Here is a 15,157-nt window from a genome sequence, read left to right on the forward strand (position 1 = left end):
ATTGTTCACGAGAACCATCAGGTATCTATTTCTTTTGTTCAAACTATTACCAAAATCGGCAGAGCCCATAAGGCCGACACCAGCGGACACTGTACATGGGGGGATGGAATTTTACCCTTACCTCCATAGTAGTTGAGGATGGAACATCATTTCGTTCAAAACAACGTTTGCAAAACTAACTTTGAGCTTATTTTCGACAAGGAATGTATGGGGAAAGGATTCCATCTCCTGCCGAGATCCAAGGGTTCTTGTCTTGTTGTAATTGCCTGGGTTCTTTTTTTTTTTTTTTTTTTTTTTTTTTCGCTTTGTAGAATTTCCATGCAGCCAACAGGCCCAGCCAGCAAACTGTCGCAAAACCTTCCAATAGAATGAGCAGCGCGCCCAAAAGCGCGGAAACAATGTTTCGTGTCGTTCACGACAGCGCGGAAGGTGAAGTGGACAAAGCGGGCTTGGCCTCTCCGCCCCCAAGGACGTCGCGCGGATGCTGCCCGACCGAAATAGCGACCTCGGCCCCTCGCTGCGGGTGACGACGAGTGTTTCGGTTCCCATTGTCACCATGTTGATCACCATGAGGATCTGGATGCGTTATAGCAAACATCAGTTGGCGTGGGAGGATGGTGGGTACAAAGCAACTTTCATTTTGTTTGAGAAGCAATGCAACAAACTGTCGATTTGTTATACATTATATATATATATATCATATGATATGCAGCTTTACTTGGCTTGACTGACAACAAGAGGATCCAAAAGCCCTAATTACTTTTAGCTGGGTAAGTAAACTACCTGCGCGCGGCTCTTTAAAATCGGCAAATATACACAGAGATCCTCTGCAAGAAAAAAAAAAAAAAAAAAAAAAAAAAAAAAAAAAGCTAACAAGTCCAATCACGACGACCTGCAGATTTCTTTCACCGTCATGTGCGTGGCCGGCGTCACAGCAACAGCGTATGGCTTTGGCAAGCGTTCCGAACTCGTCACAATATCCGAGCTCCCGATGATGAGGCTTTATAGCGGAATAGTGGCATCGGTACCCTGGAGCCTGTCTATCACGTCGGCAAAGGCTTCCTTCGCGGTCCTGTACCTCAGGATATTACAACCGACGGGTGGGAGCTGGGTCAGGCCTTTGAACATTTCTGTGCTCATCTTCCTGGCTTGTCAAGCGACCGAGGAGATCTTGGTGGTGCTGCTGCAGTGCCAACCATTCGCAAAGGCCTACGACGACAGTCTCGACGGGAGCTGCTACAGCCTGGAGCCTATGTGGATGTGCGATGTGGGTATTTTTGGTGATTAAGTTGGCTTGTTATCATTAATGTCATTACTACTTTTCTTTGCGCTCTATTAGCCTACTGACTAGCTGACTATTTATTGCGCCTTGTTAGTTTGCATTCAACTTTGCCGTCGATCTCATACTCTTCATCCAACCTATACCGACAATATGGTCACTCCAAATAGCCTCGACATCCAGCAAAGTTGGCATCACCACCATGTTATCAATGGGGCTCATGCAAGTCTACTACCCAGGCGCAAGAAGAAAAAAAAATAAACACAATACAAATTGGTCTTCTCGAGGGACGGACACCTGATACTAACTACTTCGCAGTGTCTGCCTTGTTTCCATCGGGCGTCTCTTTGCAGTCTTGGGCATCAGAGAAGACACCAGCTGTAAGTCTCCCTGGTTCGCAACCCCATCCCTTCTACAACAATTCACAAGTCGGAAAAAGAAAAAAAAAAAAAAAAAAAAAAACCTAAAAAACGAAATAAAACATGTCTTTGCCCAACCTAAACCAAAATGACAGACGAAACCGCACTCGCCGTCATCCTTTGCCAAGTCGAGATCGCCTGCATCATCATCTGCAGCTGCGTTCCGGCGCTCAACCAATTCATCCGCAGCATCGGCTGCCCGGGTTTCGCCGTGAACAGCACCCGGAACAGCTACAGCCTGCCGCGCTTCTACGCCCGGTCGGGCCAGTGGCACCGCCGGCGGAGCAGCACCGTGAACGACGTCGTGCACAGAGAAGGTGCCGAGGCGCGGGGCATGGAAGGGGAGGATGGACAGCACCCAGGACGACTGTGGCGTCAAGGACAACAACGACGGCGGCAGGAGGAAGACGACCAGAATCAGAACCAAGGCGAAAGACGAGAGAAGAAGCCGTGGGGCCTGCGCTACTGCTGGAAGGTCATTTCCAATGCGTCCGAGACGATTGCGTCGTCGGCGCCGACGGGCGGAGGCGGGACGGCATCGCTGACGTTGACGCCCGAGTCGGGGATGGAGGAGCTTGGGCTGGAGATGAGCCCGCTCGAGGATGTTCGAATCACGCAGGAGATGACGCGACGGTTCGTCTCACGGGACGGCGTCGAGATGTGGCATCAGCCGGGGAGCATCGAGCGCACTTCGACTCACAGCTCGACGAGCAGCCAAGACGGGGCAAACCAGGCTGGGACTGGCGGGCTGAGAGAAGCCGCAGGCGAAGAAGGTCCAGAATCAAGGCTCGATACGACTCGTGGTCTGACAGTGAACATCCCGACGTGGCTGGACCGCGTGTCTGACCAAGATATTGATTTTTACCTGCAAAGCAGCCAGGATGGGCAGTACGGTGAAGACAGTAACCCTGGTGAGGCAGGAGAGAAGACGGGGTTGGGTGCTAGGGACAGTGCGAATGGAGGAGAAGATGTCGACGACGGGAAAGACACGGATGAAAAAGGCGACGAAGTCGACGACGACTGGATCTCTGCCGCAGAGCACAGGAGTGCTGAAGGAACAGACGGCTGGCAGACCCCTAGGCCTGAACTAGACACCGGGACCTCGGAAATTGACATGACGAGTCACGAAAAGGGGGACTGAGGTTAGGGTCATTCGAGAGCGGTTCTTAAAAACATATACAACAAAAAAAAAACCCCCCATCATCTACAACCAAACATACATCGATCATCCATCACAAACGCCGCATACCATCCTCGATGGCAGCGATGGAAGCGCGAGGTAGAATCACGGCCGCCCAGTAGTTCCCAGCCAAATCCTCACCGACGATGTTGACCCAATATCGAGCCATGGGTGTCATCGCCGTCGTCGTCGACAGGAACAGCACCGGCTTCCCCGACGCGGAGCCGGTCGTGGCAGCCCTGTTCCCCTTGTTGGCGACGGCAGGCGAAAAGTCCATGATATGGTGGAAGCGACCCTTGGCCCAGTTGCTGAAGCAAAAGAGGTATGAGCTGACCGAGGGGCAGACGGGACGATCACCACCCAGTTCCCATATTACTTTGGTGAACGCTGCCAGCTCCTTTTCGCTGGTCTGCTCCACTATCGCCTGGCGCATGGCCCCGGCGAGCATCCCAAACGGCGCTGTGGCGGCCTCGCCGAGGGTGGTAAAGGCGAAATAGGTCATGACCATGTTCTGTCCGTACATGGCATCCGGGTCCAGGGAGGAAGGTAGCCGGCCGCGGAGGTTTATGGCGTTGAGGATGGTCAGGTCCTGTCGCGGGGCCTTGACGGCCATGGGGGTGACGGCCATCTTGGAGATCCAAGCGGTGAGGACGTCGCCGGTACTGACAAAAGGCTTGTCGTCGCCTTTTTGGCCGAGGTCGTCGAGGGCTTGCTCTCGCATTTTGGCGATGGTCGCGGCAGGGAAGTAGAGTGTGCGGGTCTCCATTTTGGGACCGAGGAGCATATCCAACACGAAATACACGACAAATAATACGTACCACACACCTTTCAGGATCTTACCCTCCAAGATCCCGGCAACCTCAGAAGTGTTTGCTCGCTTGACCACCTCGGCCAATGGATCCTCCTTGAACCCTTCGAAACGCCGCACCTTGTCCTTCCGACCGTGCAACATGTCGACCCAGCCGTTAATAATACCGGCGTGGACCATAATATCGCCGAGTACGTGGGGCGCCGTCATCGAAACGAGCGTGGCGTTGTTGAACGACACGACGTAAAGATGGAGCTGTGGCTCGTCGGTATAAATATAGTCGCCGAGACACGTCGGTGTACCTGTCGGATGCAAGAGTTTGATCACGTCCGCGGTGCTCGGGTGAAAAGAGGGATTATTGCTAGTGGCCTTGGGCAATTTGCATGCCAAAGGGTGTTCGTCGATGGCCATTTCGAAGACGGTATGCGAAAATCGCACTGCGGGCCGCGAGCTCGTAAACTCCGCCGGAATGTGCGATTCCAGTCTACCCATCGACTAGTTGTTTTGACCACTCGAATGGTGAGCAAAGGAGCCAAAAGGCCGACGCGGATTAAGAAAGCAATCGCTTTCAGGTCACGAATTCCTCACTCAAAATTCGACATTGACTCAGATAAGATGCTCGGGCTTACACACATTTAATCTGAGTCGACCTCCCATTTTACACCATCCATCCCGCCTAATCAATTCCTCCAGGGCCTGGTACAGAACATTGGCGTCTAGCACGTCGTCGAACCGTGTCGTCCAGCCCACCACGAGCCGTCGTAGTACTTCCGAGTTGTCAAAGTGGTGGATGGGGACAACGTGATCGGTGCTGACTCGTCGGGGCTGCGATTTTCCAAATCCGAAGAGGCCAGCCATGTTGGCAATTGAATTCGTGGCCAGCCTTGACTGGACTAGGGATTTGATAATAATTTTTGGAGCGATTAAGCTGGAGAATGGCATCAGGTCGAGGTTAATTGGAGGAACAACGTGGAGCTGTCCATGAGTGGGAATGGCAGACTGAAAAGCTTAACCAAGGGGACCGGGCCTTTTGGAAACAAACTTTAAACCTTGTTTTCTTCAAGATACGGAGCATCGGCGAGGTAACCAATAATAAATAATAATACAGTGGAAACCAGAATTCAGATGTCAAATGTCAAAACTTTGCAGCGGTGCAGGGTCCGATCCCCCCCAAATCAGTCGTCGATGGGAAGCACGGTCCTGACGCCATCTCTAATTTCGCCTAATGAGAACAACGGATATTAGCCTCTGTTCAGCAAAAGCAAATCAAATTCACACAGGGAAAAAAAAAAAAAAAAAAAATTTTACTCACCCTCGATATAATTCGTAACTTGACTGTAGTCCTTGCAGACTGCGGGATTGAGTTTTGTTAGCAACCTGCAGGTACACATTTTAACAATCGCTCTACGTTATCTTTGCTTACCATGATATCCGGCCCAGCTCCCGTCCCCTGGCCCATTGTCGTCTGCGTCGGTTGGTGAGTGCGGCTCCATGGCCACGTCGCCTGCGCACATGATGGCTTGACGAAGGTAGTCAACGCAGTGGAGATAATGAGACTGGTAATCCTCCGGGAGGGTCTGGTTGACACCCGGCTGTAGGGCTGCATACATCCTGGCCATCATGAACTGTAGGTTATGGTTGCGTCAGCCTGCCTTGTTCAGACCATTCATGCATTTTTTTTTCGGCCTAAAAAAAGTAGAAAAAAAAAAAAAAAAAAAAGAAACAAGAGGAGACAAACCACGCAGTGTAGTTGGTGCGTCATTGACGTTGTGAAGAAAGTTATGTTTTCTTCTTGTCTCCAACCGTTGCCCGCTGCCAAGACAAATCTTTGTTAGTCCACTGGAGTCAAGGTGAAATATATATTTCACGTGTTGGTACTACTTACCAGGCATTATAGTGTTCCATTGATCGATAGTCTTTTTGGAAAAGAACTCGTTGGGGTCTTTGGGAACATATGCTTCGTCGGCATCCCACTTGGTGATTTTAGTGCTGACTATATGATCGTACAAACTGTCAGTCCCAGATCTCAGTCAATGGTGAAGATGATGATGCCCCAGAAATGACGGGGGGAAAAAACGTACATTGAGGGCCAGCACCGCCAAAATCCCCTCCGACCTGAAGCGACGCCCGTGACCTGCCATCACGCCATAGGAGGGCGGCCAGCAGACCGGCGATGACGACGAGGAGTACCGTATTGGCGACCCGGGCAAACGAGCCGAGTCGGGCACCATATTTTTCGGTCCGAGACGTCAAAGATCCATCATTTTGGAATTTTGGCCAGTATGGGACGTCCTTCTCGTCGTGACTGTAGTCATACCGACTGCCTACCGATCGGTCAACTTTGGTGTGGCTGCTGCTCAATGGATCCTCTTGATCGAGGCTCTCATACGCTTTTTTGGACATGTTTGGGATGGAGCTCAACGACATTATATAGGGAACCGGAGGCGGCAGTTGGGCAGATCTTGGCTAGTGCTTGGCGAAAGAGGTGTCAAACCTAAAATTATACCTTGAAAAAGCGAACGATTAAAGATGGCCAGCCATAAGGAGAAGAAGAAAAGACGGAGAAAGAAGTGAATGACGCGGGGAATCGAAAAAGAAGGTATTGAACTGAAAGGGAATCGGAAACCGTCCGTCAGCAATTACCATAACAGCCTCCTGATCAGCTAATGATACATCCCTAGTAATGAGTCTAGTCTACTTTTGGACCGGAATGGGGACAAGCATCGGTGGAGAATTTCGAAACATTTCAAGACCTATTGAGGATCTATCTCAAGTTTCTCAAATGTGATGGCGCCCATGTATGTACTGTATCTCCGGAACCAGGTGCCGTAGGCGCCCGAGTACTAGACTAGACTAGACTAGGAACCTGTGGACCTGTGGTACCTCCTTTCTGTGCTCCGCTTTCAAACTCGGCCGAATCCACACCTCTAGCCCTGGGTTGGAGCCATAGAGATTTTGGACGATCACGTAGGTACCTACCTAGGTATTAATTTACCTACAGTTTGTAACTGGGACAGTATGGCTCCCCATTCTGATGAGATTTAGTCTGGCAATTTGACTTAGTACGCGTCTGCATGGCAAATAAAAATTGGTCTTGAAATCGAGGATCTGGTAGTACCGAGTAGTACTTCTTAGATCTGATTCGCAGCCTTTGACAAACGGGGAGACCCTGGTTTGGACTGGTGTTGGATCATCTCAATTCGCTTGCCGCGGAGCTGCCGGTGAAGACTTGAGACTGGGAAGTCCCTTTTGCACCTGAAAAGCGCCTAGCCTATTTCGTACCTGACCATGTATATCAATCGCCGGTGAGCTTCTCCACGGAACACATGGTGCAGACTCTGACAAGGTCACATGTATTTTTGACTCGGTCGAATGCTAATGTACCGTTGCAGAGATGTTTTTTGTGTATTCTGTCTACCTAACTGTCTGTACAGTACAATAGCCCTTACAACAACATACGCACCTTGACCCCACCACATCTTCTTCAGCGAACCGTGCGCAGAGGTGTCATACTTACTGTTTGGTGAAGGAACGCACTATTCAGCGAGCGATCTAGGTAAGAAAGTTATAGATTAAGTTAAGTTAGTTAAGGTACCTTAAAATGCTTCTTTTTGGATAGACTATAGAGTGGTCGTGGTGAAGGATCAATAAAACAACATTATAAGCTTTTAATACCGTCACAAATACATAGTAACCTTTACCAAGCAAATGTTCGTAATGCTGAATAAATACTTGGCTGACTGTCCAATGGTCTGGTTCGATGCAACGAAATCAATTAATCCCCCCTTTATTACCCACTTGCCAGGGGCTGCGGGGTCCAACTTGATTGCAACGTTTGGCTGGATGCATGCAGCATCTCGCAGCTCACCAATCGCGGGGACATTCTTGAGTCTTACCCTGATCAACATCTTATCCCGCAAGCTTGGCTGCCCATTTACCGCGGACGCGCTCTTTTCGTTCTTTTTTTTCCCCATTTTCTCCCCGCGTTTCTCCGTCTTCTTTACTTTTCGCACCGCTCTCTGCTCGATGGCTTCGCACATTGCGATCTGGTCTAATCGACACCCTTTGGAATGATCCCCACACATTCTAACCTTGTTGAAACAAGCGTCTTTCCCTAACCTACCTGACTCGTGTTCTGCCGCAATGGAGCCCAACAGGCCGGTTCCTGAACCACCCACATCCTACGCCCTGGACAATTTGGAACGGAAGCAACCGACGCCTCACACCAAGAAGCGGCAGAACGGGAGCAGTGACGCGCAGGGATCCCTGCATACACCCGGCAGCAGCACCAGCAGGAGCAACTTGGAAGATGACGGCGATGGCAGCGCCGCCGGAGCCCAGCCGCCGCCAAGCAAGAGCCAGAAGCGGCGCGGGAGGCACAACACGGCCTGCAATTTTTGCCGGCAGCGCAAGGCACGCTGCAACAATGAGCGTCCACGCTGTGGCTTCTGCAGAGCAAGCAACCAAGAGTGCATCTATGCCGAGGAGCAGGAGAGGCGTCAGCAACAGACTAAGTACGTGGCTTGTACGGTTTTGCCTGCATTTTATTCTCACGACATGCCATCAGACCTTAGAAAAAGTCAGACCGACTGACCCAACCGCCCAGCGATGACAGCACTGCCGATATAATATCACGCTTGGATGAGCTCAAGAATTTACTTCTCGGCTCCACGGTGATTGGGGCAGCGGCGGCAGCAGCACCAGTGGCTCCACCGCCGCCGCCGCCGCGGAACCCTCAGAGCCGCTGGCCCTCCGTCTCCGACTTTGACGGCGCCAATAGCCCATCCGCAAACAGCAGCAACAGCCACCGCAGCCCATCCGGGGCGACGCATTCGACCACTCCCGGACCTGGTGACGCCCGGGGTCGCGTCAAGCTGGCCGAGGGCAACTTCTTATGGGCGTCGTGCGAATCGATCCTGCGATGGCCGGCGTTGCGGGATCTCCTTCTCCCGGAGGAGCAAAATATCCAGTCATTTGTGCTGAGTTCAGACCTCGACTTTGACGAGGTTTTTGTGCCAAAGAAAACCGGAATTCAATCGACGCTTCCCAGGTTTCAGAGCCCATCGGATGCGGACAGTCCACGTCGCAGAATCAGCGAGGTTGAGATTGTGCCGCTAGTGGATAAGTTTTTGATGGAGGTTCATGTGCGCAACCCGATCCTGGACGAGGAGGAGCTGAGGCGGCATGCGCGGGATGTTGCCGGGAATGGGATGGGATGGGATGGGAAGACATGTTTGGTGGTGAGTTGGAAGCGGAAGATGCGGGCATTGGGCACCGACCACAGAGACACCAGGAACCCTGCGGACCAACTGACACGAACGACGACACTTTAGCTGATAGCATGTGCTCTCGCCTGTCTCTGGGCCGGATGGCACCTACCACCACCCCCTGGAACCGTCACAGCCCCCTACTACCCAGAACGAGAAGACGTGCAAGGCGCAGCGGCGTTTTACCTCGAGGCCAGGAAGCGGTTTGGTTTTCTTCGGATGAACATTTTGGACCTCCAGTGCCTGCACCTGGCCAACATGTTTGAGAAGTGCGCCTTTAGACCACTGAGGGCGTTCAATCTGATGCAAGCAGCGAGTCACCGGCTTCAGGTTCACCTACAGAGGAAGGCGTGGCGAGGAGATGACATCGCCAAGACCCCAGAGGCCAAGAAGGCGAGCATGCTGGAGCAAAGGCTCTTCTGGTCGACAGTCAGGCTAACAATGTGCGTCACTTCACACACACACACATTTGGCATCATATCAAAGTCCGCTAACACCCGAACTGAACAGGGAATGCCTCAGCGAAATACCACTCCAGACTACAGGCATCGAACAGATGGAATACCCAGCCTACCTCCCCCAACTAGACGGTTCGGTCGCCATGTCAGAAAACTTTGAGAGGAGCTGGTACTGGTTCCTATCCGAGATCTCATGGCGGCGCATGATGTCCAACGCGGTGCAGACCCTCTACTCTGAGCATGATGCCGAGGACTGGTGGATAGAAAACGTCGACGTTCTCATGCGCAACTTTGACGAATGCGAAAAGCAGCGCGTCGCCTCGATCGAATCCCTCCCCGAACACATCAAAGCCGAAATGAGAGACCCGAACCGACGCTTCGTGCGCGAGGCCACCACGCTCATGACGGCCCGGCTCGACATGTGGTTCTTTGTCATCTCGAACCCGCTCGTCTACTTTGTCCTGCACTGCCCCGCGGGCTACGTCATCCCGCGTGCTGCCCTCGACACCGCCCGCCGCTGCCTGGCCGTCGGCGGCGGCTACATCCGCGACGTCTGGTTCCACCAGCGCCACGGTGGCTCCTGGCCCATGGGACGCCGCATGTTCAGCATCTGCCTGACCATGCTGGCCTGCGCTGCGGCCGCCGTCGGGGGGCCGGAGCGGCAGCGGGGGCTCCGTCCGCCAGAGGACTGGGTCTCTCTGTGCGTCATGTCGCACAACAGCCTGGCGCGCTGGGCACACGAGTCCGAGGAGCGTTGGCGCATGTGCGTGCTGCTCAGGCGCATGACCACCGACGTCTGTGCGAGGCTGGGCATGGCGCCGCCGTGGGGCTGGGCGGGCGACGAGGCCGGGTTCAGGCAGCCTGTGGATGTGGCAAGAGAGCCGCAGTCGCCGTGGAGGGTTGTCATTGGTGTCTGATTCGTATCGGCATTTGATTCGTATCGGCATTATCTGCCCTGGTTGTTTGTTCGCTGTGTTCTACTATCTCACCTACTAATACCCGAAGCTCAAAGCTTTTTAATTCCAAACGTGACGCTGGGATGGTATAACTCTGTTTTGGCGTAGCACGTCTCTCAGTCCTCAACCATCTTGTTCAGCAGCCCTGACTCTCACTCTGCAGCATCGTGAAGCTCATTGAAGTCCCTCTCGACGTTGTACAGCTCCCACTTCTTCTTCCCTTTAAGCTTCTTGCTTTCCGCGGCACTCTGCCGGATCGCCCGTTGTGCAAACAATTCCTACACGGTACTCTGCTGCCCTTGGCCGTGGAAACTGTCCATCGCACCCGAAAGGTGTGACATCGCTGCGAGCAATGCGCCTTCGGCTCCGTTGTCGCTCGTGGAAAAAAGATGAAGGTAATGTCCAATTCGTCATGCGCTTCAAGCTGCTCGAAGACCGTCCCGGTCGCCTATTCCCTGCTGTCGACCGTTGCAGCAAAGACCTGAAATTTTCTTTTGGGCAGATTCGGCCTTTTCGTGCGCTGACAACCCACCCAGATTCCGGATTGTGTGGCCTGTTATGTGGGTGGCTTGTACATAACAAATAATTGAGTCAACACAGCATGCACACTCTGCATTGTTTCCCCTCACCCTGGTCACATTCGCAAATAAAGATCGAATCCCTTGCTGCAAAAGAGTACTTTGCACCAACCCGAAGCCTCCACACAATACCTTCATATCATGTTCTCAATGGCCGAGCTGTTGAAGAGATGCCATCTCCATAGAGTAATGCGCGGTCACTTATGCATCTAAACCTTAAATCAACGCATATTCACCACCAATGTTAGGGGGGATGAGGTGCTAGCGGCCCTTGAACTAACTAGAGACGGTTGCATGATGTACAACGGTATCGCTAGACTAGTTCCAGACTAGATCTAGATCTAGAACTATAACGTACTGAACCTTGATTTCAGCCCATACATACGTTTGTCAGCTCGATCGAACACGACCGTAGCCGGACTAGTTCTAGACCTAGAAAGCGAGATGACAACGTCATGGAGACGTTGATATTGGTTACGTGAGCCTTGACTGTTACACCATTTAGTCTGCCGCCCTCTTCAGTACTTTATGGTAAAATATATGTAGTAGCCGTATGTTTAGTAGCAAACCCCGTGTGGTTGAAGAGAAGGTACAGCAACCATCTTACCGGCCAGTCTTTGAGGGAACACAACATGAGCAACGAACCGAGGCTCATCAATATTATGCAGTACGCTCACATGTAAATACAACTTTCGCCCCCGGCATGACGGGAATAATGCGGAACTTGCGTGACGGACAGCTGAAGGAAGGTCCACTGTCCTCTCAGATGTGGGCCGACACGTGGATGTGAATCTACAAAAGTAGTCTGCCACACCGATTCCAATCCCTGTCTGGACCCTGGACGCATATTACCGTAGTACGGGTAGTACAACATCTGTTTTTGTAGGTAAGCCTCAAGTGGCAAACCCGGAATATAGGCAGAGATGAGGAGAGCGGGAGATTGGGAAATTTAGTTTGGATGCTGTCCATTGGCTTAGATGTGTGTACCCACTCAACCACTCTATCCCTCGCGCTGGTTGTCTGCGCATGGTAATCGATCGGCACCTGCGAGCCAAAGGCAGACACGCACGCTATTACCCGGGACTTTTTGATTGTCTTTCCAGACTGACGGTTTTCCCCGAAATTCCCACCATCTTGGCTGATGCAACCCTCCCTGGGGAGCTGATCCAGGCAAGCCAGTAGTGCTCCTTCGGAACCGAACATTCGTCGAATATCGATTTTATGCTATAGCAGCCCTGGCATTGATGTTTTTTGTGCTATTATTTCCGCGCTTTTCTATTATCATTATTTTTATCGAGGCTATTCAATAAGGGCAGGGGAGAATCATTGATACATATGAGGACTCCAGGTACAAAACATAATACACCCGACACACCCACACCGACTGCCTGCTCCTTATTTTTTGAATGCAAGTCCAAGCCTTCGGTCGTGTCCGATCCAGAACAAGGCCATCAGGAACGAAAAAAAAAAAAAAAAAAAAAAAAAAAAACCGCCAAACAAAAATGCCACCCGCCGAACCCAAAAAGTCGACGCTGCGGGAAAGCATGTCGCGGATCCCCAACGCCTTCAACTGCCGCCTCAGCCTGTCCGTAATGCTGATTGCCATGTCTCAGGTCAACTTTGGGCTCGACCTGGGCATATTTTCCGGCTCGCAAGCCTTCCCCGCTTTTGCGCGCGACTTTGGCGTCTTCAACCCCGGTCTCGAACCCCCTCGCCACGAGGTCGAGCCCTACTTCCTTTCGCTGCTCAACAGCCTCCCTTACGTCGGCTTCATGCTCGGCGTGGCGCAGGGGAGTTTTGTCAGCGCGAGGTGGGGCAGGAGGACCACGCTGCAGGCCATGTGCGTCTGGGCCGTCGTCGGGGCAACCGTGTACGTCACCGCGAGGTCGAGGGTCGCCGTGCTGGTGGGGAGGTGTATAGCCTACGTTTACATCGGCATGGAAATGGCCGTCGTGCCGGTCATCCAGTCCGAGATTGTACCCGCGCATGTGAGGGGGTTTATAGTGGCAACTTACCACACTGGAATCGGGGTAAGTCTGGAAGTTTGTGGCTGATCTTGGTTGTCAGTTAGGTAGGTACTAAATGTGTAAGAGTTTGATGGGACCTAGCTGACCGGGCTTTTTACCTGCAGTTTGGCAGCTTTGCTAGCGCCCTTATCGTCAAGGGCGCCAGTGAAGTCCAGGGTGACGCTTCGTACAGAATCGCCTTTGGCTGCTTGTACATTATCCCTTGTATAATTTTCCCATGTTTATTCTTCATCCCCGAGGTAAGGCCTTCGAAATGCCAAATCTTTTTTGTTGATAAATCAGATTCTTACCTCACCAATGTTACAGTCACCACGATGGTATCTACTCAAAGGTCGCGAGAAAGACGGCCTAGAAGCATTGCGCAAGTTGCGGGTCGGTCGTTTTTCAGACAGAGAGATTTTTGAAGAGTTCGAGAGCTACAAGAAAACCATAAACGTATCGAACGGGAACTTCAAAGAGACCTTCAAGGGCACCAACAGACGGCGGACTCTCATCGTGATTGGAACCAACATATTTCTGCACCTTACCGGTATCAGCTTCATCACAAACTACGGAACCATCTTCTTTCAGATGCAGGATGCCTTCAACGCTTATTCCATGAAGGTCTTTACATCGGTCTTGACGGTGGTGGTGTGCATTTTGAGTCAGTTCCTGGTGGATTTTGTTGGCCGTCGGTACGTTCTTCCTTCTGCAAATCCTCTCAGATTGTCATCGTCCACCGCCGTTTTAACCTTACAAGTCTTGTATACATCTAGTCCCTTGATGCTTTTCGGCTCCATGTGGCAGACTCTAGCGCTGTTCGCAATGGGTGCTCTCGGCACCATCAAGGACCCGCCTCTGCCCATCCGTACCGGAATTATAGCTCTGATGCCTATTTTCCAAGCCGGTTTCAACATCGGTTGGGGTGCACACATGCACGTAGTGGTGGCAGAGACCCCAACCCTCCGGTTGCGGGACAAGACGTATTTTATGGGAGCGACATGCAAGTAGGTGTCTTTCCCGTCGCTCCAGTTGTGATTTCCCGAGCATTCGTTTCACCAGTGGAGAAACGCGCTAACTTGTGACAACAAACAACAGCATTACCGTCCAGTTTCTCACCTCCTTCAGCGTCCCGTACCTCATTTATGAGCAATATGCCGGCCTCGGATCCAAGGTCGGCTTCATTTTTGGCGGTTTTTGCTTCCTGAGTGTCTTGTTCACGTGGTTCTTCATCCCAGAATGCACGGGGAAGACGCTTGAGGACATCGATCGGCTCTTCATCGACGGGGTGAGGATCCGCGACTTCAAGAGTACTCCCATTGGAGTTTCCGCGACGAGGCGGCAGACTGGCGGCAGTGGCCATGACGACGGGTCACCAGACGTGGACTTGCAGAGTCGAGTCGAGGAGCCGCGAACTAGTCATCTGTTGGAAAATGATAGGAGTAATAGTGCCTGTAGACAGTGATTTAAATGCCATGCGATGTGATACGAATTGAACCAAGCGTTGAAGGCTTGCTCTCCGTCCATGGCCGCCACTCTTGGTATGATGGCGTCAGCTCGTCGTGGTCGACTTTCTTGCAAAGCTGATGCCTAGTGCCCTCTACTCATTCAAATGGTGACAAGAGGTTAATTCTTTCCCTTGAAACTCTGCAAGAGTCGAGGGTTGCCCATTCGCATTCCTAAACCTTGAGGCAGCCATCTCAATCGCTACCTACAAACCCCAACATTAAACCAAGGCATTTCTAGGGCTTTCTCCTAACCTTGAGCAGTCGCGGCAGCAACCATAGCCTCGATAAATCCTAAGTGTTGTAGGAAGTTGGTTCGAGATTCGCCGGTACGAACTCCAAAATTGGTGTTGTGGTCCGGTCGAGGGAAGCGTGCGCGACTTGCGGAGTGACTTTGATCGGCGCAGATGGGCCTGGGCTGCATTCACCAGACCTGGGGTACTGTATTTTTAGCCTGCTCAGCCATTTTACCCCCTGCCGGTTCTGGGCCTAGCGGCAAAGAATCCGATTTCTTCAGCACCAAATTTGTTGCCGTTTCTACAGTTGGAAGTGTACACAAAGGAGCCATTTCGTGGCACACCGGCATCGCCAACACGATAATCCAGATCTAATCAGCTTCAAAATTTGCAATCATGAGAAATCCAACATTTTTAGACAACTAAATACATCTCGGTCGGGATTGGCGTCATTTCCACGCCAAC

The 15,157-nt window shown here is 51.9% G+C and overlaps 4 protein-coding genes across 4 annotated transcripts; 3 read left to right on the forward strand and 1 right to left on the reverse strand.

Moving 5' to 3' along the window:
- Positions 1-481: 481 nt before the first annotated feature.
- Positions 482-2,839, forward strand: PgNI_10135 (uncharacterized protein; the record flags this gene model as incomplete). The annotated part of the gene is made up of 6 exons (XM_031130111.1): positions 482-617; positions 751-770; positions 899-1,267; positions 1,377-1,483; positions 1,598-1,659; positions 1,794-2,839. The coding sequence occupies 6 exons, from the start codon at positions 482-484 to the stop codon at positions 2,837-2,839; spliced, it is 1,740 nt and encodes a 579-aa protein (XP_030980249.1).
- A 91-nt stretch (positions 2,840-2,930) lies between these two features.
- PgNI_10136 (uncharacterized protein) lies at positions 2,931-6,217 on the reverse strand (the record flags this gene model as incomplete). Its single annotated transcript, XM_031130112.1, has 7 exons — positions 5,768-6,217; positions 5,572-5,679; positions 5,425-5,498; positions 5,110-5,311; positions 4,999-5,037; positions 4,320-4,579; positions 2,931-4,181 (listed from the first exon to the last, which is right to left on the reverse strand). The coding sequence occupies exons 1-7, from the start codon at positions 6,111-6,113 to the stop codon at positions 2,931-2,933; spliced, it is 2,280 nt and encodes a 759-aa protein (XP_030980436.1). The 5' UTR covers positions 6,114-6,217.
- Positions 6,218-7,793: 1,576 nt separating this feature from the next.
- PgNI_10137 (uncharacterized protein) lies at positions 7,794-10,328 on the forward strand (the record flags this gene model as incomplete). The annotated part of the gene is made up of 4 exons (XM_031130113.1): positions 7,794-8,200; positions 8,293-8,926; positions 9,020-9,396; positions 9,464-10,328. Coding segments are annotated over 4 exons (2,283 nt in total), but the record flags the coding sequence as incomplete, so codon positions are not given.
- A 2,119-nt stretch (positions 10,329-12,447) lies between these two features.
- PgNI_10138 (uncharacterized protein) lies at positions 12,448-14,537 on the forward strand (the record flags this gene model as incomplete). The annotated part of the gene is made up of 5 exons (XM_031130114.1): positions 12,448-12,975; positions 13,077-13,211; positions 13,279-13,646; positions 13,728-13,958; positions 14,050-14,537. 5 exons carry the CDS (start codon positions 12,448-12,450, stop codon positions 14,414-14,416), a joined length of 1,629 nt encoding a protein of 542 aa, XP_030980434.1. The 3' UTR covers positions 14,417-14,537.
- Positions 14,538-15,157: the final 620 nt, after the last annotated feature.

This window comes from Pyricularia grisea, chromosome VII, assembly GCF_004355905.1.
Source record: "Pyricularia grisea strain NI907 chromosome VII, whole genome shotgun sequence".
Taxonomy (NCBI): domain Eukaryota; kingdom Fungi; phylum Ascomycota; class Sordariomycetes; order Magnaporthales; family Pyriculariaceae; genus Pyricularia; species Pyricularia grisea.